The following is a 26,196-nucleotide window of genomic DNA, read 5'->3' as shown; positions in this document are numbered from 1 at the left end:
ATTTCCTCAAATAAAATGCAGAACAATCACAACAGCTTTCAGATAAGCCACTGCCAGTCTGAATAATTGAGTTATTTATGTGTAAAAACTTCCCCTTTCTAAAACGTGTGTGTGTGTGTGTGTGTGTGTGTGTGTGTGTGTGTGTGTGTGTGTGTGTGTGTGTGTGTGTGTGTGTGTGTGCAAGTTGCTATCATCTAAGTCAAATTTAACTTACACTAAAAGCAGATAATGATACCATCACAAAATGTTAATCATTCTGAGAAATACTTCAGATAATAGTAAATTGACCATCATTATGATCAATCAAGTCATACACAAGCATATACAGTCAGGTCCAAAATGATTGGCACCCTTGATATGGATGAGCAAAAAAGACTGTATAAAATATAGAATACAAGTACTGAGCTATATTGTATGCAAAAAAATTGGGAAATGATATTATTTTATGCTAATACAATTGTATAAGGAGTGGCTTTCAGGACAGGTCTCTGGATGTCCTTGAGTGGCCCAGACTCTGGAGAGACCTGAAAATAGCTGTGTTGCGATGCTCCCCATCCAACCTGACAGAGCTTGAGGTTTCGTTCTTAACTGACTTGCCTAAAACAATACAGGTGTGCCAAGCTTGTAATGTCATACCCATGAAGACAAAGAGTCTTCAACAAAGTGCTGAATACTTAAGTGATATTTCAGTTTCTTAAAACTTGTTTTTGCTATGTCATTATGGGGTATTGAGATAGATTGATGAGGGACATTTAAAAATATATATATTTTAGAATAAGGCTGTAACATAACAAAATGTGGAAAAGGGGAAGGGGTCTGAATACTTTCCGAATGCCCTGTAATAAGCAGAAAAGAGCCCCATACCTACTGTAAAATATGGTGGTGGATATTTGATTGTATTGGGCTATTTTGCTTCCACTGGTCCTGGGGCCCTTGTTAAGATCCACAGCATCATGAACTTTACCAAGTACCAGGACATTTTAGCCAGAAACCTGGTTGCCTCTGCCAGGAGGCTGAAACTTGGCTGCAGGTGGGTTTTCCAGCAAGACAATAACCCCAAGCACACATCAACATCCACAAAGAAATGGTTAATGAACCACAAAATCAACATTTTCGGACTTGACCCCCATTGAAAACCTGTGGTATGAATTGAAGAGGGCAGTCCATATGCGCAGTCCTGACTGTACACCTGTCATTGATTGAAGGACTATAGTTTGCATAATGGTCAAAAGTCTGTGTTGTGTGTTTACCTGTGTGTTTACCTGTGTGTGCAGCTGAACACGGTATACTGGAAACACTCGGGTTTGTCATTTTAACTAAAACAAACCATCTTAAATACCTCATTTGTTTTTGCATGGATTCCGCGACGCGGTTTGCTTTTAACAGCTAGGACCGCTATTTCTTGTCCCGGAATCCCGCTCAACTGACAGGTTAAAGTCTGCTTGAAAGAGCCGCTAACCTAGCTAAGCTGCTAACGTTAGTCATCAAGCTAACAAAGTTAGTCCCAGATGAATGGTTCCAGCTCTGTAGGAGCTGTATCTACTATGCTTTGTTTCTGGACAAAATGGATCACTCGGAGTTCAAATGAGGCAATTGTTTGCTTGCCGAGGATTGTAGATTTGAGGAGAATTCCTTGATCACACACTTAGCCAGCCTACATCAGAAACTTTGGAAAACGCAGAGTGGAATGTTGACCTTTTCTATGCTGGTGGCTAGACAGCGTTTGAGCAGGTTGGATATATCTCCGCCTTTTTGTTTGTCGTTATACAACTGACCGGTGTTGCCCGGAGTTGGTTCGCCAGGGGAGCCATCTCCTGCCTCTCCTCCCCCATCTGATAGCGGAGTTGAAGGAGCACAGCAAGAGGAGCATGACAATCAATGATGGTGGCATGTCACAAGCCGTGGAAGCCGAAGACAGCAGCCTGCTGCAAAGCAGCCTACTCTCCCAACGAGAGGCCTGGAGTGGATACAAACAACATTACCAAGCTGCTTCCGAATGTACTACGCCAGGACATGGATATCGATGCTATCGTAGTCCATGTGGGTTTTAATGACATTATGAAGGGCAGCTCGGAACAGTTGAAACTGGATTTCAAAGAGCTGATTGACTCTTTGCTAGACACTAATAAAAGACCAAACATATCTGTCCTGCTCCCTCTCAATCGTGGCATTGAACACATTAGCAGGATTCTTTCTCTTCATAACTGGCTACATGATTATTGCGGCTTATCTGGGATATGTCTGGCCAGAAGCCAGGGGAAATGCAGAGTTCCAAATTCAAATAAATTACTATAAAAATCTAACTTTCATTAAATCACACATGCAAGGAAGCAAATTAAAGCTACACTTGTTGTGAATCCAGCCAACATGTTAGATTTTCAAAAAACGCTTTTCGGCGAAAGCAAACGATGCTATTATCTGAGGATAGCACCTCCATAAACAAAGAGAGAAACCATATTTCAACCCTGCAGGTGTAACAGTATAACTTTAGACCGTCCCCTCGCCCATACCCGGGCGTGAACCAGGGACACTCTGCACACATCAACAACAGTCACCCATGAAGCAGAGCAAGGGGAACCACTACTTCAAGGTCTCAGAGCAAGTGACGTCACCGATTGAAACGCTATTTAGCGCGCACTGCTAACTAAGCTAGCCGTTACACAGGCGCGACACAAAACGCAGAAATAAAAATATAATTCATGCCTTACCTTTGACGAGCTTCTTTTGTTGGCACTCCAATATGTCCCATAAACATCACAAAAGGTCCTTTTGTTCGATTAATTCTGTCGATATGTATCCAAAATATCCATTTATTTGGCACGTTTGATCCAGAAAAACACCAGTTCCAACTTGTGCAACGTGACTACAAAATATCTCAAAAGTTACCTGTAAACTTTGCCAAAACATTTCAAACTACTTTTGTAATACAACTTTAGGTACTTTTTAACGTAAATAACCAATAAAATTGAAGACGGGATGATCTGTGTTCAATACAGGAAGGAAACAAACTGTAGCTAGCTTCCTGGTCACGCCCCTCTATCGAGCAATACACTTGAAGTGACCCTCGTTCAAGACGGCCGTACCTCTTCATTACACAAAGGAATAACCTCAACCAATTTCTAAAGACTGTTGACATCCAGTGGAAGCGATAGGAACTGCAAGAAGGTCCTTTAGAAATCTGGATTCCCAATGAAAACCCATTGAAAAGAGAGTGACCTCAAGAATATTAAAGAATATTTGTTGTCCGTGGTGTGTAATGAGGAGCAAACAGACGTTGCACTTGACACATTTATGAAATAGTTTATTCCAGTTACTAATAAGCATGCATTCATTAAGAAAATGACTGTTTAATTTTATTACATTTTTTATTTCACCTTAACCAGGTAGGGCAGTTGAGAACTGAAGTTCTCATTTACATCTGTGACCTGGCCAAGATAGAGCAAAGCAGTGCGACGAAAACAACAACACAGAGTTACACATAAACAAACGTACAGTCAATAACACAATAGAAAAAATCTATGTACAGTGTGTGCAAATGTAGAAGAGTAAGGAGGTAAGGCAATAAACAGGCCATAGAGGCAAAATAATTACAATTTAACATTAACACTGGAGTGATAGATGTGCAGATGATGTGCAAGTAGAGATACTGGGGTGCAAAATAGCAAGAGGATAAATAACAATATGAGGTAGTTTGGTGTGCTATTTACAGATTGGCTGTGTACAGGTACAGTGATCGGTAAGCTGCTCTGACAGCTGATGCTTAAAGTTAGAGGGAGATATAAGTCTCCAGCTTCAGTGATTTTTCAATTCGTTCCAGTCATTAGCAGCAGAGAACTGGAAGGAAAGGCGGACAAAGGAAGTGTTGGCTTTGGGGATGACCAGTGAAATATACCTGCTAGAGCGTGTGCTACGGGTGGGTGTTGCTATGGTGACCAGTGAGCTGAGATAAGGCAGGGATTTACCTAGCAAAGACTTATAGATGACCTGGAGCCAGTGGGTTTGTCGACGAATATGTGGTGAGGGCCAGCCAACGAGAGCATACAGGTCGCAGTGGTGGGTAGTTTATGGGGCTTTGGTGACAAAACGGATGGCACTGTGATAGACTACACCCAGTTTGCTGAATATAGTGTTGGAGGCTATTTTTTAAATAAAAATTTCCGAAGTCAAGGATCGGTAGGAATGTCCGTTTTACGAGGGTATGTTTGGCAGCATGAGTGAAGGAGGCTTTGTTGCGAAGTAGGAAGCCGATTCTAGAGTTAATTTGGATTGGAGATGCTTAATGTGAGTCTGGAAGGAGAGTTTACAGTCTAACCAGACACCTAGGTATTTGTAGTTGTTCACATATTCTAAGTCAGAACTGTCCAGAGTAGTGATGCTAGTCGGGCAGGCGGGTGTGGGCTGCAATCGGTTGTAGAGCATGCATTTAGTTTTACTTGCATTTAAAAGCCGTTGGAGGCCTCAGAAGGAGTGTATGGCATTGAAGCTCGTTTGGAGGTTTGTTATCACAGTGTCCAAAGAAGGGCCAGATGTATACATAATGGTGTCGTCTGCGTAGATGTGGATCAGAGAATCACAAGCACCAGCAAGAACGACATCATTGATATATACAGAAAAAAGAGTCGGCCCGAGAATTGAACCCTGTGGCACCCCTTAGAGACTGCCAGAGGTCTGGACAGCTGGGCCTCCGATTTGACACACTGAACTCGATCTGAGAAGTAGTTGGTGAACCAGGCAAGGCAGTCATTTGAGAAGCCAAGGCTATTGAGTCTGCCGATAAGAATGCGGTGATTGGCAGAGTCAAAAGCCTTGGCCAGGTCGATGGAGACGGCTGCCAAGTACTGACTTTTATCGATTGTTTAGGACCTTGAGCGTGGCTGAGGTGCACCCATGACCAGCTCGGAAACCAGATTGCATAGTGGAGAAGGTACAGTGGAATTTGAAATGGTCGGTGATCTGTTTGTTAACTTGGCTTTCGAAGATTTTAGAAAGGCATGGCAGGGTGGATATAGGTCTATAGCAGTTTGGGTCTAGAGTGTCTCCCCCTTTGAAGAGGGAGATGACCGCGGCAGCTTCCCAATCTTTGGGAATCTCAGACGCTACGAAAGAGAGGCTGAATAGGCTAGTAAGGTTTGCAACAATTTCGGCGGATAATTTTAGAAAGTAAGGGTCCAGATTGTCTAGCCCAGCTGATTTGTAGGGATCCAGATTTTGCAGCTCTTTCAGAACATCAGCTGTCTGGATTTGGGTGAAGGAGCAGCAGGGAGAGGGGGCTTGGGCAAGCTGTAAGGCCGGTGTAAGGGTAGCCAGGTGGAACGCATGGCCAGCCGTAGAAAAATGCTTTTATAAATTATCGATTATCGTAGATTTATCGGTGGTGACAAGGTTTCCTAGCCTCAGTGCAGTGGGCAGCTGGGGGGAGGTGCTTTTATTCTCCATGGACTTTACACTGTCCCAAAACATTTTGGAATTAGTGCTACAGGATGAACATTTCTGTTTGAAAAATCTAGCCTTTGCTTTCCTAACTGACTGAGTGTATGTGTTCCTGACTTCCCTGAAAAGCTGCTTATCGCAGGGGTTATTCAATGCTAATGCAGAACGCCACAAGATGTTTTTGTGCTGGTCAAGGGCAGTCAAGTCTGGGGTGAACCAAGGGTTATGTCTGTTCTTAGTTCTAAATTTTTTGAATGGGGCATGCTTATTTAAGATGTTGAGGAAAGCACATTTAAAGAGCAACCAGGCATCCTCTACTGACGGGATGAGGTCAATATCCTTCCAGGATACCCGGGCCAGGTCGATTAGAAAGGCCTGCTTGCTGAAGTGTTTTAGGGAGTGTTTGACAGTGATGAGGTGTGGTCGTTTGACCGCGGACCCATTACACACGCAGGCAATGAGTCAGTGATCTTTGAGATCCTGGTTGAAGACAGCAGAGGTGTATTTAGAGGGCGAGTTGGTCAGGATGATATCTATGATTACGGATATAGGGTTGTACCTGGTAGGTTCCTTGATAATTTGTGTGAGATTGAGGGCATCTAGCTTAGATTGTAGGACGGCCGGGATGTTATTAAGCATGTCCCAGTTTAGGTCACCTAACAGTACGAACTCTGAAGATAGATGGGGGGCAATCAATTCACATATGGCATCCAGGGCACAGCTTGGGGCTGAAAGGGGTCTATCACAAGCGGCAATGGTGAGAGACTTATTTCTGGAAAGGTGGATTTTTAAAAGTAGAAGGTTGAATTGTTTGGGTACAGACCACGATAGTATGACAGAACTCTGCAGGCTATCTCTGCAGTAGATTTCAACTCCGCCCCCTTTGGTAGTTCTATCTTTTAAAAAACAAACATATTTTAATTAAAATTTTACCCCCTTTTCTCCCCAATTTCGTGGTGTCCAATTGTTAGTAATTACTATCTTGTCTCATCGCTACAACTCCTGTACGGGCTCGGGAGAGACGAAGGTCGAAAGCCATGCGTCCTCCGAAACACAACCCAACCAAGCCACACCCAGCCAAGCCGCTGGTGCGCGATGAGACAAGGATATCCCTACCGGCCAAACCCTCCCTAACCCGGACGACGCTAGGTCAATTGTGCGTCACCCCATGGACCTCCAGGTTGCGGCCGGCTGCGACAGAGCCTGGGCGCGAACCCAGAGTCTCTGGTGGCACAGCTGGCAGTTTTATCTTGTCGGGAAAATGTTATAGTTAGGGATGGAAATTTCTGGACTTTTGTGGCCTTCCTAAGCCAGGATTCAGATTGTTGGTATTACAGACTCAATCAGGGACATGTTGAAAATGTCAGTGAAGACACCTGCCAGTTGGTCAGCACATGCACGGAGTACACTTCCTGGTAATCCGTCTGGCCCCGCAGCCTTGTGTATGTTGACCTGTTTAACGGTCTTACTCACGTTGGCTACGGAGAGCGTGATCACACAGTCGTCCGGAACAGCTGATGCTCTCATGCATGCCTCAGTGTTGCTTGCCTCGAAGCGAGCATAGAAGTGATTTAGCTCGTCTGGTAGGCTCGTGTCACTGGGCAGCTCGCGGCTGTGCTTCCCTTTGTAGTCTGTAATAGTTTGCAAGCCCTGCCACATCCGACAAGCGTCGGAGCCGGTGTAGTATGATTCAATCTTAGTCCTGTATTGATGCTTTGCCTGTTTGATGGTTCGTCGCAGGGCATAGCGGGATTTCTTGTAAGCTTCCGGGTTAGACCTTGAAAGCGGCAGCTCTACCCTTTAGCTCAGTGCGAATTTTGCCTGTAATCCATGGCTTCTGGTTGGGGTATGAACATACAGTCACTGTGGGGACGACGTCCTCAATGTACTTATTGACAAAGCCTGTGACTATTGTGGTATATTCCTCAATGTCATCGGAAGAATCCTGGAACATGTTCCAGTCTGTGATAGCAAAACAGTCCTGTAGTTTAGCATCCGCTTCATCTGACCACTTTTTTATAGGCCGAGTTACTGGTGCTTCCTGCTTTCATTTTTGCATGTAAGCAGGAATCAGGAGGATAGACTTGTGGTCGGATTTACCAAATGGAGGGCGAGGGAGAGCTTTGTACGCATCTCTGTGTGTGGAGGTTCTCTGTTCTCCAGGTGATCTAGATTTTCTTTCCCTCTGGTTGCACATTTAACATGTTGATAGAGATTTGGTAGAACTGATTTAAGTTTCCCTGCATTAAAGTCTCCGGCCACTAGGAGCGCCGCCTCTGGGTGAGCGGTTTCCTGTATGCTTATTTCCTTATACAGCTGACTGAGTACGGTCTTAGTGCCCGTATCTGTTTGTGGTGGTAAATAACAGCCACGAAAAGTATAGCTGAGAACGCTCTAGACAAGTGCAGTCTGGCAGGAATTGGCCGGGCAGAGGCTGGCTGATGTCCGAGTTAACGGTGAGGACCGCTAGCAGTGACTAACTGACTACAAGCTAGTAGCTAGTTATCTGGCTAGGTTCTGATGGGGGTTCTGGTTCTAAAGTATAGAAATAGCAGATCCGTACCACATTCGGTGAGGCTGGTTGCCGTAGAGAATATTCAGTCTGTAGATGGAAAGTGAGATTAAAATATATATGAAATATATACGAAGAAAACTATATATACACTGGACAGGATGCGACAAGACAAAACACAAGTCCGACTGCTACTCCATCTTGGACACTATCTGTAAAAACGTTTAAATCCTCTTGGATTGATGAGGAATTGAAAAATGGTATGGTTGAGAGGGATGAGGCAAAAGGAATGGCAAATAAGTCTGTCTGCAAAGGACCTCCAAATTACTGATGATTGGCTGGGAGAAATTGATGATAAAAAGATTGTGGGGGCTGTTTTGTTAGACTTCAGTGCGGCTTTTCACATTATTTGACATTTTGACATTAGCACAGATTTGTCTTTTTAAACGACTAGCACAAAGCTCAGACACTCATGCATACCCCACAAGACATGCCACCAGAGGTCTCTTCACAGTCCAGAACAGACTATGGGAGGCACACAGTACTACATTGAGCCATGACAACATGGAGCTCTATTCCACATTAGGTAAGTGATGCAAGCAGAAGATTCAGATTTTAAAAACAAATACACCTTCACACACATGGATTTTGGGTTGTAGAAATGTGGTAATGGAGTATGGGCCTGATGGCACACACTTAGTGTGTTGTGAATTCTGTAATGAATTTATGGTAATGATTTTAAAATTGTACAATTGCCTTGGTTTTGTCGGCCCCAGGAAGAGTAGCTGCTGCCTTGGCAGGAACTAATGGGGTTCCCTAATAAATACAAATACAAATATAATGAACTAGACCATTGTGTCAAAGTGGAACAATGTTTTGTTGATAAGTATATTAAAGTTCACTGCAGAGAACATATCAGACTTGATTTGCAGATATGAAACTAGGATGTGAAAGAGGAACCAATCTTGTTAAATGAGTTTCATGCATGTTTGGAACAGTAATCCGGGTATGTGTAAAGGCTTCTAGGAGTAGTGGGTGGAGGAGTCAAGCGCAGAGAGCAGGGTAGTTCAAAACGTGGATCTTTATTCCAGGAACAGAGTAACGGTCACGCCAAACACAAGGGCGCATAAATACCAAGTCCAACAAACAGGACGAAACTGTCTGGGAAAACGGAATCCACAATAATCCACACACCATGAATCGGAAAAACAAGCCTGCACAATAGCAGGCGGGCCTACCGGGTTTAAATAGCCCAAAACAAAACCCAAACAAGAAGCAGGTGAAACTAATCAGAAAAAAACTAACTGAAACAGAAAAGGGGATCGGTGGCAGGTAGTAGTCCGTCAACGACGACCGCAGAGCGCCGCCCGAACAGGAAGAGGCACCATCTTCGGCGGGATTCGTGACAGTATGATTCATAGGGGATTTCACAGTGGTCCATTAAAAATGTATAAATAAGCCTACTATAAAAGATATGTGACAAGGTGAGATAACAACATGCAGTCTTATCAATCATTGCCCAATCCCCAAAAATATACTGGATGTATGCTGAAAATCAAACATAAAAAAAGTTAAAGGGGATTTTGGACTTTTTAATGAATTATACCCACTGATTCTTGAACAATATAACTTAGTTCAACTGTTGTCAGAAAACATAATATAATATAGTTTTACTCCATTGGTTGTAAAACTATCATATTGATGTCATGTATGGTTGGTCCTTGCATTTATATCCCTGTCTATGAATATGGAAGTGGTTACGTTTTTTCCAGCTCCTTAGCTGTTTACCGAAACAGTGACGGGGTGTCTGCTTTGTTACTGTTATTGACTGCAGATTGCTCCTTAGCTGTTTGAGTTTCTCTTCAAATTGTAGGCTTACATTATGTCATATTGTGATATGAGCCATACTCAATAACAGGAGATCAGGCCTTGGTGCATCATATCCAGACGGGATTGGGAGACGGACAATTGGCATAACGTTGTCTGGGTTTGGCTGGGGTAGACTGTCATTGTAAATAAGAGTTTGTTCTCAACTGACTTGCCTTGTTAAATGTAAGGGTTTTTAGCAGTTACAGTATGTGTTATTGCTATATGCATGGGTTATTGAATTATAGTCTAGTCTGATCACAGTTTGATTTTGGATGCTAAACCAGCTAACTCTTTAATACTGAAATGGATATTAATCTGATCACCAGGATTGACCAAATAAGATGTCTACATTTGGAAACCGATGTGTTGGCTCGTACAGTACATAACTAATCCGGACACCTACACCACCCTAAATGGCTGAATCAGGATATGACCCAAATACTGTCCAATAGATGGCAGCAAAACCCTGCAGAGGCTTGCTGTCCATTTTCCTGATATGTATCGAGTTTGCAATGGACATGTTTTACATTCTGAATGGAGGTTCTAAACTGTATTCATGCTTATCTTGGATGAATATCTGAGAGACAGTGAATTCCAGTCGGATGTAACATTGTATGGTTCATGCCATGACATCTGGTGGCTGTTCAGGAAGGTGCATCTTTGAATAATGATCCGTTAATGAATTGTTGGACAGTTGTGTATATGCCGCGCAATGCGAGACAAAAATATTGCCTCTCTCCTAACCCCACAAAGTACAATAGTAGCCTAGGCTATACAGTGTGAGGCGCACAATGCACTTTGATGAATGCCTATCCATGTGGTAGCCTACCTTTGTTAAACAGGCAGTTGAAATTGGCTTTATAGTCCTGATACCTGACAAAAATTTAAGACTAAACATTTTGGCTATTCAAGCTCAAATATACTGAACAAAAATATAAATGCAACAATTTCTACGATTTTACTGAGTTACAGTTCATGTAAAAAAAATCTGTCAATTTAAATGAACTCATTAGGCCCTAATCTATGGATTTCACATGACTGGGAATACAGATTGGAATGTTGGTCACAGATACCTTAAAAATAAAAGTAGGGGGGTGGATCAGAAAAGCAGTCAGTATCTGGTGTGACCACCATTTGCCTCATACAACGCGACACATCTCCTTCACATGGAGTCGATCAGGCTGTTGATTGTGGCCTGTAGAAAGCTGTCCCCACTCCTCTTCAATGACTGTGAGATGTTGCTGGATATTGGCGGGAACTGGAACACGTTGTCGTACACATCGGACCAGAGCATCCCAAACATGCTCAATAGGTGACATGTCTGGTGAGTATGCAGGCCATGGAAGAACTGGGACATTTTCAGCTTCCAGGAATTGTGTACAGACCATTGCGACATGAGGCCGTGCATTATCGTGTTGAAACAGCAGGTGATGCCGGCATGTTGAAATGGCACGACAATGGGCCTCAGGATCTCGTCACGGTATCTCTGTGCCTTCAAATTGCCATCGATAAAATGCAATTGTGTTTGTTGTCTGTAGCTTATGCCTGCCCATACCATAACCCCACCACCACCATAGGGCATTCTGTTCACAATGTTGACATCAGCAAACCACTCGGCCACATGACTCGGTTGTAAGGCCGGTTGGTCATACTGCCAAATTCTCTAAAACAACATTTGAGGTGGCTTATGGTTGAGAAATTAACATTCAATTTTCTGGCAACAGCTCTGGTGAACATTCCTGCAGTCAGCATGTGAATTGCACGCTCCCTCAAAACATGAGACATCAGTGGCATTGTGTTGTGTGACAAAACAGCACATTTAGAGTGGCCTTTTATTATCCCCAGCACCAGGTACACCTGTGTAATGATCCAGCTGTTTAATCATCTTCTTGATATGCCACACCTGCCAGGCGGGTGGATTATCTTGGCAAAGGAGAAATGTTCACTAGCAGGGATGTAAACAAATGTGTGCATCAAATTTGAGAGAAATAAGCTTTTTGTGGATAATCAACATTCCTGGTATGTTTTATTTCAGCTCATGAAACATGTCTCGTTTACATTTTTGTTAAGTGTAAATAAAATAATTAAAAATACTTGAGCAGAGAGCATGACTTAGCCACAGAGGATCATTAGCTTCTTTAAAATATTGCTGTGGATTGTTTCAAATTACAAGCGAGTCGGCCTATGCCTATTGGGGAAATCCGCAATTTGAGCAGCACACGTGGCAATAGACCTAGCTGATTGTTGAGTTGCTTTTCAGTGAAAATGATCTAAAATATGTGTAAAGATAAAGTGTCTCGAGTATAATTTGGAAAGTTGAAACAAGAAGAAGGGGAGTGATGGTTGGCGAAGAAATAGGAACATCACTCTGCAGAATCCACTCAGCTTTTCCGGAAAGCACTCCGCTCTCCAGAATACCTTCAGCTGACTCCTGACAATTATTGCTAATGAATTGTTGCATGGTGTGAATTGTTTGCTCTTTGATTTTTTATCAATTCTCCATTACGTACGTAACTACGTAACTAGTAGTACATGTGCCATTATTTGGTTACATTAATTTATGTTAATGCATGTATTAATTAGTCATTAACCGTTCTCTTTGTCGACGTGGAAACGTTGTCTGATTTCTGACCACCACTAATAATAAGCTGAGCTTCTAAGTCATTTTTGAAAACCATTCGACAATGATTTTGAGAAATGTTATTATTGAAATGAAACTGTTCTTCAAATATGAAAATCATAACTGGCACGCAAATCGGTAGAAATGGTCGGGGAAATTATTAGCGTCCCTCAAAGTGAAACTCACGTGCTGCCTATGTCAGCTACCGAAGTTAATCAGACATTGCCTTATCTTGGAAAGTGCAGTTCATATTTTTCCTCATGATCAGATCAGAAATTGACCAATAGGCCTACACATTTGAAATCGCTAATTATCATGACAATTTAGCCCACTGAGGGAAACTCCCAGACAACAGTCATGAGTAGCCTAATTTTATTCCATAGGCTACTGTCCATTTTACTTTGACCTGTCCTGTTTTTAGGATATGGTGTGTTTGTGAACATGTTCATTCATATTCACATATGGGTTTGGCGGATGCCAGGAGAACGCTACCTGCCCCAATGCATAGTGCCAACAGTAAAGTTTGGTGGAGGAGGAATAATGGTCTGGAGATGTTTTTCATGATTCAGGCTAGGCTCCTTAGTTCCAGTGAAGGGAAATCTTAATGCTACAGTATACAATGACATTCTAGACAATTCTGCGCTTCCAACTTTGTGGCACAGTTTGAGGAAGGCCCTTTCCTGTTTCTACATGACAATACCCCGTACACAAAAGAAGGCCTATATAGAAATGGTTTGTCGAGATCGGTGTGGAAGAACTTGACTGGCCTGCATAGAGCCCTGACCTCAACCTCATCGAACACCTTTGGGATGAATTGGAATTCTGTTCTACTACCCAAGCTTAAATGCCCAACATCAGTGCTCAACCTCACTAATGCTCTTGTGGCTGAATGGAAGCAAGTCCCAGCAGCAATGTTCCAACATCTCGTGCCAGAAGAGTGGAGGATGTTATAGCAGCAAAGGGGGGACCAACTCCATATGAATAATGCCCATGATTTTTGAATGAGATGTTAGATGAGCATGTGACAACATACTTTTGGTAATGTAGTTTTTAAAAAATGTTTTTTTTACCAGTAATGACCAATACCAGTGCCAACCTTGAGCAGATCATGTAAGCTCATTTCGTTTGCTTGTTGTTGTTGTCACATGGATGCACAACATTGCATTCCCTCTTCGGGATGGTGTCACTGATTTGAAGCTCCTGATCCCCTAAGAACATTCTCTGTAGAGTTAAGAATCTCCTGTCAAGCTAGGTCTTTATCTTTCTCCCCGTTACAGCCAGTGGGAGGATCTTATTGCTTTTGCTTTTTGGGGGAGAGGGTTCTAGGCTGACTCAACGCTACGAAAAATGCGCCATTTGGGTGTGCCAAATGCATTTCTGTAGCCTACAACTTGCCAGAAAACGTTAATGTCACGCCCAGGGTTTGTTCATTGATATTGTTATCTGGTTGCATAAAGGTTCCACCCAAATGAAAATCCCGCCGAAGCGCTTTCATAACTTCAGCAGATTGCACGCTGAGTCGCCCGTCACCAATCGACGGTTGTCCCCCAAAGCCATTTGGCAACTCCTATGTCTTCATAACCATTCGTTTATTTAAACTATCAAAATATAAAACCCAGATAACTAAATTAGCCGATTCTCAAATCACAATTAAATATTTGTAACGAATAAGTGTAGCGCTTTCAGTCAATTTGCGGAATTATATGCCAATACTTTGCATTTATTTACTCGTTGGTGAGGTGAGAGAAACGATGAGGTAAGGACAATGATCAACGGCTTTGTCAGGGCCATGATGTTAACATATTTGACAGAATATGAGAGGATAATGATTTCGTTCCTCTCAATGATCTTATGTCAACTCCGCTGGCCATCAATAAAAGGTAAAACATTGTGAAGAGGTAGGCTATATTGATAACACGTGTTCACACATATTAACCCAGAGAACCTGTTTTTGCTATTAGATAACAGCACCAACGGATGTTTCGCGTCACACCCTATTCCACTCAATGTTGTCAGACATGATTAGGTTAAACTCTGCAATCATCTACTCAATATCAGTGCTGCTAAATGATTGGCTGCTGGCATGCTCCACGTGTACATTTGTTTACACAATATTCTCTGCCCAAAAGGTGGTCTTTAGGCTTGTTGCGCGTAACATTAGCATAGCCTATGCCTAACACGCATCTTGGAAGTGCGTAATGGTGTGCGTAAAGCTACACATTGCATCTTCTCCAAGCGCTCCAAGGGAACGTAAATAAAAATTACCCGCAACTAATTTGAATACATTGAACTGGTTTCAATGCAGCACACAAGCCATTTCAGTCACAACCGTTGCAAATGTTTCTAACGTTTGAATAGGCCATGCCTGCATCGCGCGCAAAAAATGATTTAACGTTATGCCAATATATGAAAGGCGCCAAAATATTTGGGGTTCATTTAGACTATTTAAGTATTCCAAAACGGTAAAAAAAAAAACATTGCTTTCTTTGTATGTTGTTACAAAACCTAAAGTAATTTCAGTGTTTTCCGTAGCCTAGTTTTTTAATAGGCCTACTGCAAATACCTACAGCCTAATTAATGATAATATCATATAGGTCTACGATGCCTAGTTAATTATTGGTACTTATGATTGATAATGTGTTGTTTTAGTTACAATAATACAACTATGATTGAATGGTAACACCCGCCTAACTCTTCACTCCCATCACACGTTGCAGCTCGTGCGTAAATATGAACTAGGCCTAATAGTAGTTGAACTGTTTTATCAGGTAGGACGACTTTTCCGTGGAATGAAAAACTTTTAAACACAGTTTACATATTTTCGTATTAATTATCTGACTGACATAGTTGAACAACTGTTGTAGCCTATTTTGGTTTAGATGGTACGATTCAATTTCGCAATTGAGTAATGCAATGGAATCCAGGCTCCCAAACTGTAATCATTAATTTACTATTCAAAGTAGGCCAATATAGGTTAAATTCAATGATTCCACAATAAAACATTCAACAATTTAAATTAAATAATTTAATTGTTTTTTCAAAAAGTATTTATTGTTTTTTTAAACAATAATATCCATGAGCCTCCCCTATCTCCACATTCATTAAAAGCGCAAGATAGGTAACAGTGTCAGCACTGTAAAAAAAACAAAAATCCACTGTCAGGACAAAAAAAAAAACTGCTAAGCAATCTTATTAAAGTTCATGAGATGGATTCTTCGGATGTACAAATGCGCTTGAGGCCTCTTAAGCTGTGCAGGGAGAATAAATTCCACGGTCTTCCACGAGTAACTGATCGAGTAGGTCTACCGTAGGCTTATTTCTTAGGAGTAGCTTTAGCCCGGGTGGATTTGGCGAGTCTGCGCTTGGTCTTCCTGGGGCTCTTGGGCTTTTTTGCTGCTGCAGGTCTTTTGGCCTTCTTGGGACTCTTCCTCTTGGTTTTCTTTGGGGACTTCTTGGCGCCCGCTGCCTTCTTGGGTGACGCTCTCCTGACCTTCTTGGCCCCCACCTTCTTGACTTTATTCTTGATAGGTTTTTTCTTTTTAGCCACAGCTTTGTTTTTGTTAATTTTGAAAGAGCCGGATGCCCCAGTGCCCTTAGGCTGCAGAAGATATCCTTTGGCCACCAAACGCCGGACAGCCAGTTTGAGTCGGGCGTTGTTCTTCACAACATCATAGCCGCTGGCTGCCAAAGACTTTTTGAGAGCCGCAAGAGACACACCACTTCGGTCACTGGATGCTGACACAACCTTCAGGATGCGGTCAGATACGGTGGGTCCAGTCTTCTTGGGCTTGGATCTCTTTTTAGGAGTCGTGGCTGGTGTCGCCAGGGGAATTGCAATCACCCCAGACATATTCCCTGTTATGGAGATGTAAATTGGCTGAAGATGCTTGAGAGATGAATGTCTTGGAATGAGTGGAGTGATGGGTGACATGCCCATTTATGAAGATGTGATGAGAACCGTGTAGATTCAATCATTGTCCCTAGGCGCCTTTTCTCCTGTCAACACCTGACGTGTGTTTTCTTCCTCATACGAAATGTGTATATTTTATTCGTAAAATCCACTAGATCTGTATAATCATCATATCATAAGAATCAGCACAAACTGTACTTTTTATTTTTACCCTAGTACCACCATTATTCAAAAGCCTTGCCAGGTAAATTCTTAAGTTGTTCGTGGGCAGTACTTGAACACCATTTCAAGGTTGACCTTTTCGACATTTTGACTAAGTCATGTAATACAAACGTTTGCGTATGTGCTTCAGTAATTCCATACTCTTATACAGACATATTCCCAGTACATTTTCAACAAAAAAAATACTCGATTGATACTGCACTGAATAATTAATAACATTTTTAGATGACCATAAAAGCACACCGAATGACTAACCTGAGACGAGAAGCTTCATCTAAATATATATTTTTCGAAAATAATAAACATGATATGTGAGTTTTTGACGAGTGAAAATATTTTTGTCATTGTTTGTGCATTAAAGTACAATTTTACTGATATGTTATTTTTGTACTTTTTTGGGCCTACTATAGCAGGTAGTGGGACTAATTCTGGAAGGCTTATTTGCGCTCAATGGAACCACGCCAAAAAAATGAGTTAACAGTATTGCATGGGTGGTGATAGAGAAAAACGTTACAGTTTCACATTCAGCTTGTCACGTGCAGGCTTTTCCTTTGAAATCGCGGGTCTTTTTTTGCGCTGTTTTAAACTCAACTAAACACTGGAAATACAACCATCAAAACCCCAAGTATAGGCCTGTATTATTTTCAGTTCAATAGTTGTTTATGTTGCTTTATTTTCGTTTCACAATATAGCTTACTCGTATTATTATTGGTGGGAAAGTTTCATGTAATTTAATAATGTAGCTTAATGTTTATTTAAATATACATATATATATTTGGTCCTTTGCCCAGGCCTGTAAGGCATCGAATTACAACCGGACCGAATTAGAATGAATCAATCATGGTCTTGCTCTTGATTCTTAGGATACACAGAATATCATTTGATCCAGTAGGCCTGATAAATTCGGCCTATTTATGATCTTGAGTGTCACTGACTCCTACCTAAATTGACTCTGATCGAAATCTTGAGCTATAAACCGATAGGGTTCATGGAAGGATGCATGCATAACGACGTTTTATGAAGCAAGCGATATAACCCTTTTTTGGGTCTATCCAGAACTTTTTTTTTATAAGAGTGTACACCCAGTCATATACATGCGTAATGTTGTGTGGAGGCGCCAAAGGACCACTAAAGAAAATGATTGGAAATGCATGATTGACGCGCAGATTGATGGCCTGTTTAGGTTGCACAAAATAGGGAAGGTTAACTAGGCCAATGATTATTTTTTTAATCATTATAATAATATAACTGAATCTAATTTATCCAGGCACATAGGGTTTATGACTAATGGAAAAAAGTGAAATGTTTCAAACACAGCACAGATCTGAACACGTGAGTGTGCTTCCTCACTCTGTTGTGACGCAGGTCTGACAGCTCAGACTGGGGACGGATCGACTGGATAAACGGGCGATTGTTCCTCTCTAGACCCTATGGAGCAATACAATCGCAAAGGGTAGGCATTTAGACCCCCCCCAAACCGCCAGGCCATGCGCTTCACAAGCATGTGATGTGTCAGCAAGCCAGTCATGCAGCTCAAAGCAAAGCCGTCATGAACTCCATTATAATCAGAACAGAGAGCGACACGATCCTATTTGATCATCAACTGAAAGGCTCCCTACCACCATATCAACATGGATTGCGGGATTATTACATCCAAAACAGTCCTTTTGCTTCTGAATGTAATATTTTGGGTAAGTGCTTGGTCTGTGTTTATCGTTTTACTTCTTCCCACTGCTCTAACTGGGGATGTATTCATGACGTCTTGCATTGGAAACCGTTTACTGTTTAAGAACAACACGTTCTCAACCAACCACCACCCACACCATATTTGTAGTTTAATCCAGGGACAGACTTGCACAAGGCAATTCTGGAAAGGTGCCTGTCTAAATCTTTTTTTAATGCAGAATGAAGAATGACCATTATTTAGTGGTGTGGAGATTTGAGGGGAAAAAATGGGCCAATGTGGGGGCCTAAGGAAATAAAATGGGTCTGTACTTTAGAAATGACCTGGTCCCAGTCTATCCCCTGCTTAAACCATTATGCACTAATTCTGTTTTGGAGTGAACACTTTTACATGCCAGGTTTTCCCCACTACATGATGAGTCAGAAAGATAGGGGGGGGGTTCTCAGGGGACTTCCTTTGAGACCATTCAATTCTGACTTCATATAGTAGCCTTAACAAGTTCCCCAGACCATGTTGAGCAACTCATACTGTATGCTTCTCCATCATGACAGCAGCCTTTTTCTCTCTGTCTGGCTGTCTTCTGGTAGATGTTAGGCTGCCGCAGTGCATAGCTTCCTAGGTGGTGAACTTTGAACTAATTCAATAAGGAGTAAGAATCCTGCGTGTATTCACCAGGGGAAATTCACACGGGTCTGCTTGTGTACCAGGGTCTGCTTGTATATCACGGTCTGCTTGTGTATCAGGGTCTGCTTGTGTATCAGGGTCTGCTTGTGTATCAGGGTCTGCTTGTGTATCAGTGGTCAAAAGCCACACATACTTTGTAGTTCCCCTCAAACTATCTCTCGCTCAAATCTCTCTCTGTCTCTGTCTCTGTCTCTCTCTGTCTCTGTCTCTCTCTGTCTCTGTCTCTGTCTCTGTCTCTGTCTCTGTCTCTCTCTGTCTCTGTCTTTCTCTGTCTCTCTCTGTCTCTGTCTCTCTCTGTCTCTCTCTCTGTCTCTGTCTCTGTCTCTCTCTGTCTCTCTCTGTCTCCGTCTCTCTCTGTCTCCTGTCTCTGTCTCTGTCGCTCTCTGTCTCTGTCTATCTCTCTCTGTGTGTCTCTGTAGTTGGTGCAGCAGCTGTATGATTGGTTGAGACTGAAGACGTAGACTTCTGAGATCAGGCTGTTTGTTATAATGTATCAGAGTTCGTCTGCATCCAAAAGAAAAGACAACAGTATTCGTAGAGAACAACTATATTCTGCCATTAGTCGCCTCTCTCTCTTAGTGCGTCCCCATATCATTTTTTGTTGTTGTTGTCATACAATAGTGAATATTATAGCCTCTTCTTATATGTAAACAGATGACTATTTTGACATTGATAACCAAAGGAAAATACATAGAGCACAAATACTGTATGTTCTGCCAGTACTCGCCTCTCTCGCTCTCTCTCTCAAAAATGTAGACACCCGATACAAAGGACAAGGATCAGTGAGGAACTCGCCATTGTTCACACATACATTGCATTAGCTAGTAAACAACCACATGTTGAATTCCAAATGTTAGTCTTAAAAAGCACAATTACAATTTAATCTTGACAATAGCATCCCATTTATGAGTTGGCACTAAATGTACACCATTTTTCAAGAACAGAGTGTGTCATAACCTTTCTGCAGACGACAGAAAAAGCGTGCCTTAGCTACCTTTCTTAATGCATAAAAATAATTTGAGCACAAGCATGCAGGGCAAAATGTAAGTATGCCCCTATTCCCCATAACGCTGGGATGCAAAATAAAACCTGAAACATCCTATATAAAGATATGAACCTGGTGAAAAGTATTTGAACAACTATTACACCTGAATGGAAGTAAAATATGTAGCCCTAAAGCTGAGTCTTTGGGGAGATGAGGAGGGAGCTAAATGCCCTGGTTTGCTGTGGGCCGTTAGCTTGTCATTGAACAAGTCTTGCACTGTCACGTAGTGTTAGACTAGTTCTACTTTTTCTGTGAGTTCACTTTTCCTTTAGAACGCATTGTGATCTGAGTCTGGAGGGAAACAGCCTACCCTAAACGTGATATTTTGTGCTTATATAATGAGGTTTTCACAAATACACAATGCACTTTAAGGCAGCAAAACTGTGAACATGTCTTTCACTCGTTCAATACAGGAGATAATGTGGTCGATTGACAACAACATAATAACCATCAAAAAATGTCAATCTTACAGTCCATTTCCTTCTCCTTTTTCCGCTTTAGGAATCACCAAAACACATTTATTTTTTGCACTCTCATATCTGAGGCACAAGATCCAAGTTCCAGGAAGGATTATGGGGTGGTGGGTGTGTGTGTGTGTGTATTCTACTCGGGTGGTGGTGGGTCTTGTGACTGAGGCCTGATTGTGAGAGAACGTGGTCATGTGCTCTGGAGCCTTGATTCTAAAGGACTATTAGGCAATGAGCAGCACACCATCTGATCCATGCATATGATCAGCACACATGTGTTTGTATCATCATGACATTAAAGCATGACCAACTTTAAAGGGATGGTTCACCAAAATTACAAATGTGTTTTCTTATGCTAATATCGTGGGCAACCACTTGCATTGGTTTTGTTCAATAAATACTAAAACCTTTGCATTTGGAACAGTGGCCAGGTAAACAAAACCAAAGCATTGCTGTCTTGTCCATAGACTGCTTACAGAAGTTAGATTACTTCTATTTAACTGGGGAATTGATTGTAGGAGCTGCAATTCACAGGACAATGTTGTAATTGTATGAGTTTTCCTAACCCTAGATGCATCCATATTCTCTACCCTTATCCTGTAGTGTTCACTTTCACACATTCTCATATGGGTTTAACAATGGTGTAAACTCCAGCCAATGTTTACACCAATCATATGCTTTTAAATCCATGACAGGGAGTATGCACGTGGACACTTCAGGAGAAGGGTGGAGAATAAGCAACACAGCCTTGATTAGAGGTGGAGAATAGGTAACACAGCCTTGATTAGAGGTGGAGAATAGGTAACACAGCCTTGATTAGAGGTGGAGAATAGGTAACACAGCCTTGATTAGAGGTGGAGAATAGGCAACACAGCCTTGATTAGAGGTGGAGAATAGGTAACACAGCCTTGATTAGAGGTGGAGAATAGGTAACACAGCCTTGATTAGAGGTGGAGAATAGGTAACACAGCCTTGATTAGAGGTGGAGAATAGGTAACACAGCCTTGATTAGAGGTGGAGAATAGGCAACACAGCCTTGATTAGAGGTGGAGAATAGGTAACACAGTCTTGATTAGAGGTGGAGAATAGGTAACACAGCCTTGATTAGAGGTGGAGAATAGGCCTTGATTAGAGGTGGAGAATTGGCAACACAGCCTTGATTAGAGGTGGAGAATAGGTAACACAGCCTTGATTAGAGGTGGAGAATAGGTAACACAGCCTTGATTAGAGGTGGAGAATAGGTAACACAGCCTTGATTAGAGGTGGAGAATAGGTAACACAGTCTTGATTAGAGGTGGAGAATAGGTAACACAGTCTTGATTAGAGGTGGAGAATAGGTAACACAGCCTTGATTAGAAGAATAGGCAACACAGCCTTGATTAGAGGTGGAGAATAGGTAACACAGCCTTGATTAGAGGTGGAGAATAGGTAACACAGCCTTGATTAGCCGTATAAAGTGCTCATGTTGTTTTGTTCTTCTCTCTAGGCTGCGGGTGGCGCTCTTGTCTACGTAGGCTCTTACGTGATCAAGAGCTACAACAACTTTGACAACTTCCTGGAGGATAAGTACACACTCATCCCTGCAGCCATCATCATCACTGTGGGAGTGGTGATGTTCATCATCGGGACTGTGGGCTGCTGCGCCACCCTGAGAGAGTCCAAAGTGGGCCTGAGCTTTGTGAGTATGAGCCACCGACGCAACAAGTGGTTTCCCCTAGGTATAGATCTAGGATCAGAATCACGTCCACAAATCTGAACGTTAACAATTAGTGGGGAAATTTCCAAACTGAACCAAGATTAGCGTCTAGGGGAAATTTCACCCGACACCTGCCTCAGACATTGTGGTGTTGGTTCCTGGTGGGTGATGGTGAAAGGAGCCATCCGTCCATCCAGGTCTTCCATAAACACACTTTGTGTCCCAAATAGCACCCTATTCCCCTATATAGTGCACTACTTTTGACCAGGGTTCATAGGTCTCTGATCAAAAGTAGTGCAATCATTACATAGGGTAGGGTGCCATTTGGGACACACAGTAGGCACTGAGGATCTCTGTGTTTGATAAGTCCTGCTGCACCACTTGTTCACGGCCTCCTTGCTGATAGCCGTCTGGTCTGCCCATCTCTTTCCAGTTCCTGATGATCCTCCTGGCCATGTTTGCAGCAGAGGTTGCTGCCCTAGTGTTTGCTTTCATTTACCAAGGCAGGGTGAGTGAATGTCACATTTGGAAACATTTTCACCACATGCATTTCATGTATTATATGCTACAATCATATAATATTATTTAATGCTTGCAGGTACAATACTTAAATAGATATATCTTTATATCTTTACAGATAAAAGGTGATTTGGAGCGGTCAATGAGCAATGTGTTCCAGAAGTATGATGGGGAGAACTCTGAATCCCGGGCTGTGGATTATCTGCAGTCTCAGGTCAGTGCCACTTCCTTTATTGACAAGTTTGAATTCCCCTGATAACCAGTATGATACCAAGCAGGTCCTTGCTAGGTTTGAAAACCGAGAGACTCACTGTGCGATTACTTCCTGTGTATACAGGCACATCTTGTGGACAAATTTCCCACTCTCCCATTGATGGTCTTTGTCGTAGCCTTAAGAGGAAGTTATCACTTGTTGAGTCTCTCTGTTTCAAACGTATCTGGTTCTAACATGCACTGGCACACACAGGAAATTAGGCTTTTGTCAGCTAGGAGCTGTGAACAAGTGTTCTTCCTCTCTCTGTATTCAGTTGCAGTGCTGTGGAGTGCAGACCTACATGAACTGGACCACCATGCCCTGGTTCAGCAGCAGTAACAACACTGTGCCCATCTCCTGTTGTAAACAGAACAACACCGAGTGCACGGGAAAATTGGACCAGCCAGACCTTCTCAATACTCAGGTATAGACCAATTCAGTTAATCCCTAAATTATAGTTTCTAAATTTGATACAATGATTTAAAATGTAATGACATTACTCTCTAACCTGTGTGTGTGTGTGTGTGTGTGTGTGTGTGTGTGTGTGTGTGTGTGTGTGTGTGTGTGTGTGTGTGTGTGTGTGTGTGTGTGTGTGTGCTCCAGGGTTGTGAGGTTAAGCTGGAGCAGCTCCTTCAGGATGTGATGAGCTATGCCATGCTGGTCATCCTTGGCTTTGCCATCATCAAGGTACTGTACCTGACTGTCCTCTGACTTTTAACATTTGATTTATCATATTCATTTCCATTATTAGACTTTGCGCCGGTGTTTGGCTTAAAAATGAAAGGTTTTCGTGTTTCCACCTCTGAGGCCGGGCCCCAAAAAAAGCTTGAAAAAAGACTAAAAGTGTTAGCCCGTGGACCTACCCTGAAAGGTACCAGCCAATTTACTCTGTACTGAATTTCACTGGATATCTTTGTCCTTTTCTTTCAGTTTTTCGGGATGCTCAGTGTGTGTGTGATCACCTGTAAAAGTGGCAGGCGAACTGGCTACCAGACCCTATATGTCTGATATGACCTGCTGTCATGAAAGATGCTTTAGAAGCTTGTCTTGCAGCAGCTCCTGACCCTTGACCCCTGACACCTCTCCCCGCTCCTCTCCAGCAGTGTGAGGTCATAAAGCCAAAGGACTTGTGTTCCCCACACTAATATTTTAGCATCCTTTCAGGAGCATTGTCTTAATGTTTTCCTTCAGCTTTCCCGGGCAGTTGTCAGGCCCACCAAACTTTAAGCAAACCACTGCCAACATTGGAAGCAATGGAAAACCACAAGATAGTTGCAAATTACCACTCAAACTTTTAAACAAAGGAAGTTGGCTTAAGCTTAACGGTGTTGTAATTTGCTGCTGTACATACTGAAAAAGAAGAAAGGATATGCACAGTGACATATCAGTACATGGAATACATTCCATTTAAAGGGGAAATCTGGTGTGACCTGGGATTCAACAACAACAGAGGTCACCCCTGACAGTTGTTTGATAAACAGCTGAGGGATGGGGCTGGGGAAATAGTCTGACCATCAACCATATCAAATTGATAGTTTTAACCATGTTTTGAAGCTATACAGTGATTGTTAACAATTACTTTGTTTATAAACAATGGGGTAAAACATGCTTATATTTTGGGTTCTGATAGGATAAGACAGTTGAACTAAGCTATATCAATGGCTATATATCATTAATTTAAAAGTCCAAAAATGCATCTTCCAATCCCATATTTCCCCTTTAAGCATTGAAATGTTGTGTTGATTCTGCCAAGTTGTTTTTCAGGTTCCAACGCATCAGGTAGTAGGCGTTATGTCTAAGATATACAGTCTTACATTAGAAAATAACTGTCAACATTCTTTTGGAAATGAATGCTTATTGTACTTGAAAGAGATATTGATTTCAATGTCCATTAACACCACTAATTTCTGCACCATTGTAGAGTATTGTGCAATTAAATGTAATCATATCCGGTAGAGTAGATGGCATACAGTTGGACTTGCTTGTGTATATTTGATTTATAATGTATTAAAAGACATTTACATTTTATGCGTTTACTGATTTGACATAAAACACATTTCTACCTTTTGATTTAAAAATAACATCTATTTTCTGTCAATTATATACACAAATACTTGTTCATGACCTTTCCCAGAAAACTAGTGGGGAAAAATGCAAATTCTGAAAAGTTTGTAGGCGTTGAGTGTAGCGGTTTTCTCTCTTGGTTAGTTGATAAAGATGTGTCTATATGCACAAGATGGACAAGAATTCCCAATGCACTTCTACGTCCAGTATAAACACAGATAGTGCAGCAGGCATCGTTCTCTATTGATTTTCATCTTTATTTAACCAGGAAAGTACCTTGAGGTTAGAAGTCTTGGCATGTACATTTGCAGGGAAAATACACCCTTTTTCAAAATCAAATGAATAATTTTCAGCACCACCGCAATGTCAACATATGTGATAACAGCAGGTTTCTGTTTTGTAGTCAACAAGATAGAGGAAGATACGTGATTGCAATGGCATCATAGGGAGACACTGATGACATCATCTAGTGGGCTTCATGTGATTTTAAACAATTATGAGCAAAGTAAATCAGTCACAAAACACTCCATTTAGAGCCAACCATAAATGTGTTCTGATGAACAGTGCCTTTTAATTGGGAATGAAACAAGTATCACCCCCAATATTAGAATATCATGTCACAGAAGCCGAAGCAGAACTGATCAGAGTTCTGTTTGATAGAGCATTTATCAAACAGTCATGAATGCCATCTACAGTCACAGATGGACTGGCTATAGGGCACTTCTGTTAAGTCATATTTAACACAGTTAGCCTGTCTAAATGTGGGTACACCAATTATTAGTTACTGTATTGTTTTTTTAATGCGTAAAATTATCATTATTTAGCTAATTATGGGGGCCTTGAGGAAATTAGAAATTCCAGGGTTGATTTCTGGTCCCAGTTCATCCCTGTCTACAAGAGCTACAGGAAAGAATCTGTGAGCCATACAGTTGTAGTAACAGAATCAACCAGCAGAGGACACTAAGGTTTCAGTGATAAACTAGGGAGGTTAAATTCAACACACATGCTCTCAGCTCCAGTTCACATTGGCATTTAAACACAGCTGTGCTCCTATTCCAGAGAGAGATGTTATCCTGCTTTAAAATGCAGACAACAAAATGACATGTCATCTTTCTCTCTCTTTTTTCCCTTGTTTAGTTTTTTTTGTTTTTTTGGTTGCATGTAGCTCAGTTTGCGTCATCAACATGAGTGTTGTTAACCTACCTGATCCAAGAGGCTTTT

General features: G+C 41.9%; 2 protein-coding genes across 2 annotated transcripts; one reads left to right on the top strand and one right to left on the bottom strand.

Moving 5' to 3' along the window:
* Positions 1–15,436: 15,436 nt before the first annotated feature.
* On the bottom strand, positions 15,437–16,367 carry LOC112248317 (histone H1). The gene has a single exon (XM_024417230.2). The coding sequence runs from the start codon at positions 16,360–16,362 to the stop codon at positions 15,745–15,747; it is 618 nt and encodes a 205-aa protein (XP_024272998.2). The 5' UTR covers positions 16,363–16,367; the 3' UTR covers positions 15,437–15,744.
* A 1,656-nt stretch (positions 16,368–18,023) lies between these two features.
* On the top strand, positions 18,024–24,937 carry tspan36 (tetraspanin 36). The gene is made up of 7 exons (XM_024417229.2): positions 18,024–18,254; positions 21,930–22,121; positions 22,573–22,647; positions 22,777–22,872; positions 23,186–23,335; positions 23,515–23,598; positions 23,842–24,937. Exons 1-7 carry the CDS (start codon positions 18,195–18,197, stop codon positions 23,917–23,919), a joined length of 735 nt encoding a protein of 244 aa, XP_024272997.1. The 5' UTR covers positions 18,024–18,194; the 3' UTR covers positions 23,920–24,937.
* Positions 24,938–26,196: the final 1,259 nt, after the last annotated feature.

The sequence above is a fragment of the Oncorhynchus tshawytscha genome, linkage group LG04 (genome assembly GCF_018296145.1).
Source record: "Oncorhynchus tshawytscha isolate Ot180627B linkage group LG04, Otsh_v2.0, whole genome shotgun sequence".
NCBI lineage: Eukaryota > Metazoa > Chordata > Actinopteri > Salmoniformes > Salmonidae > Oncorhynchus > Oncorhynchus tshawytscha.
The sequence above is the reverse complement of the archived record's forward strand: the minus strand, read 5'-3'. Positions and strand labels throughout refer to the sequence as shown.

Coding starts and splice junctions, on each gene's coding strand:
- LOC112248317 (XM_024417230.2), bottom strand. CDS start 16,362: ATGTCACCCATCACTCCACTCATTCCAAGACATTCATCTCTCAAGCAT.
- tspan36 (XM_024417229.2), top strand. CDS start 18,195: ATGGATTGCGGGATTATTACATCCAAAACAGTCCTTTTGCTTCTGAAT. Junction 22,873..23,185: donor TGGATTATCTGCAGTCTCAG/GTCAGTGCCACT, acceptor CTCTGTATTCAG/TTGCAGTGCTGTGGAGTGCA. Junction 23,599..23,841: donor TTGGCTTTGCCATCATCAAG/GTACTGTACCTG, acceptor CTTTTCTTTCAG/TTTTTCGGGATGCTCAGTGT.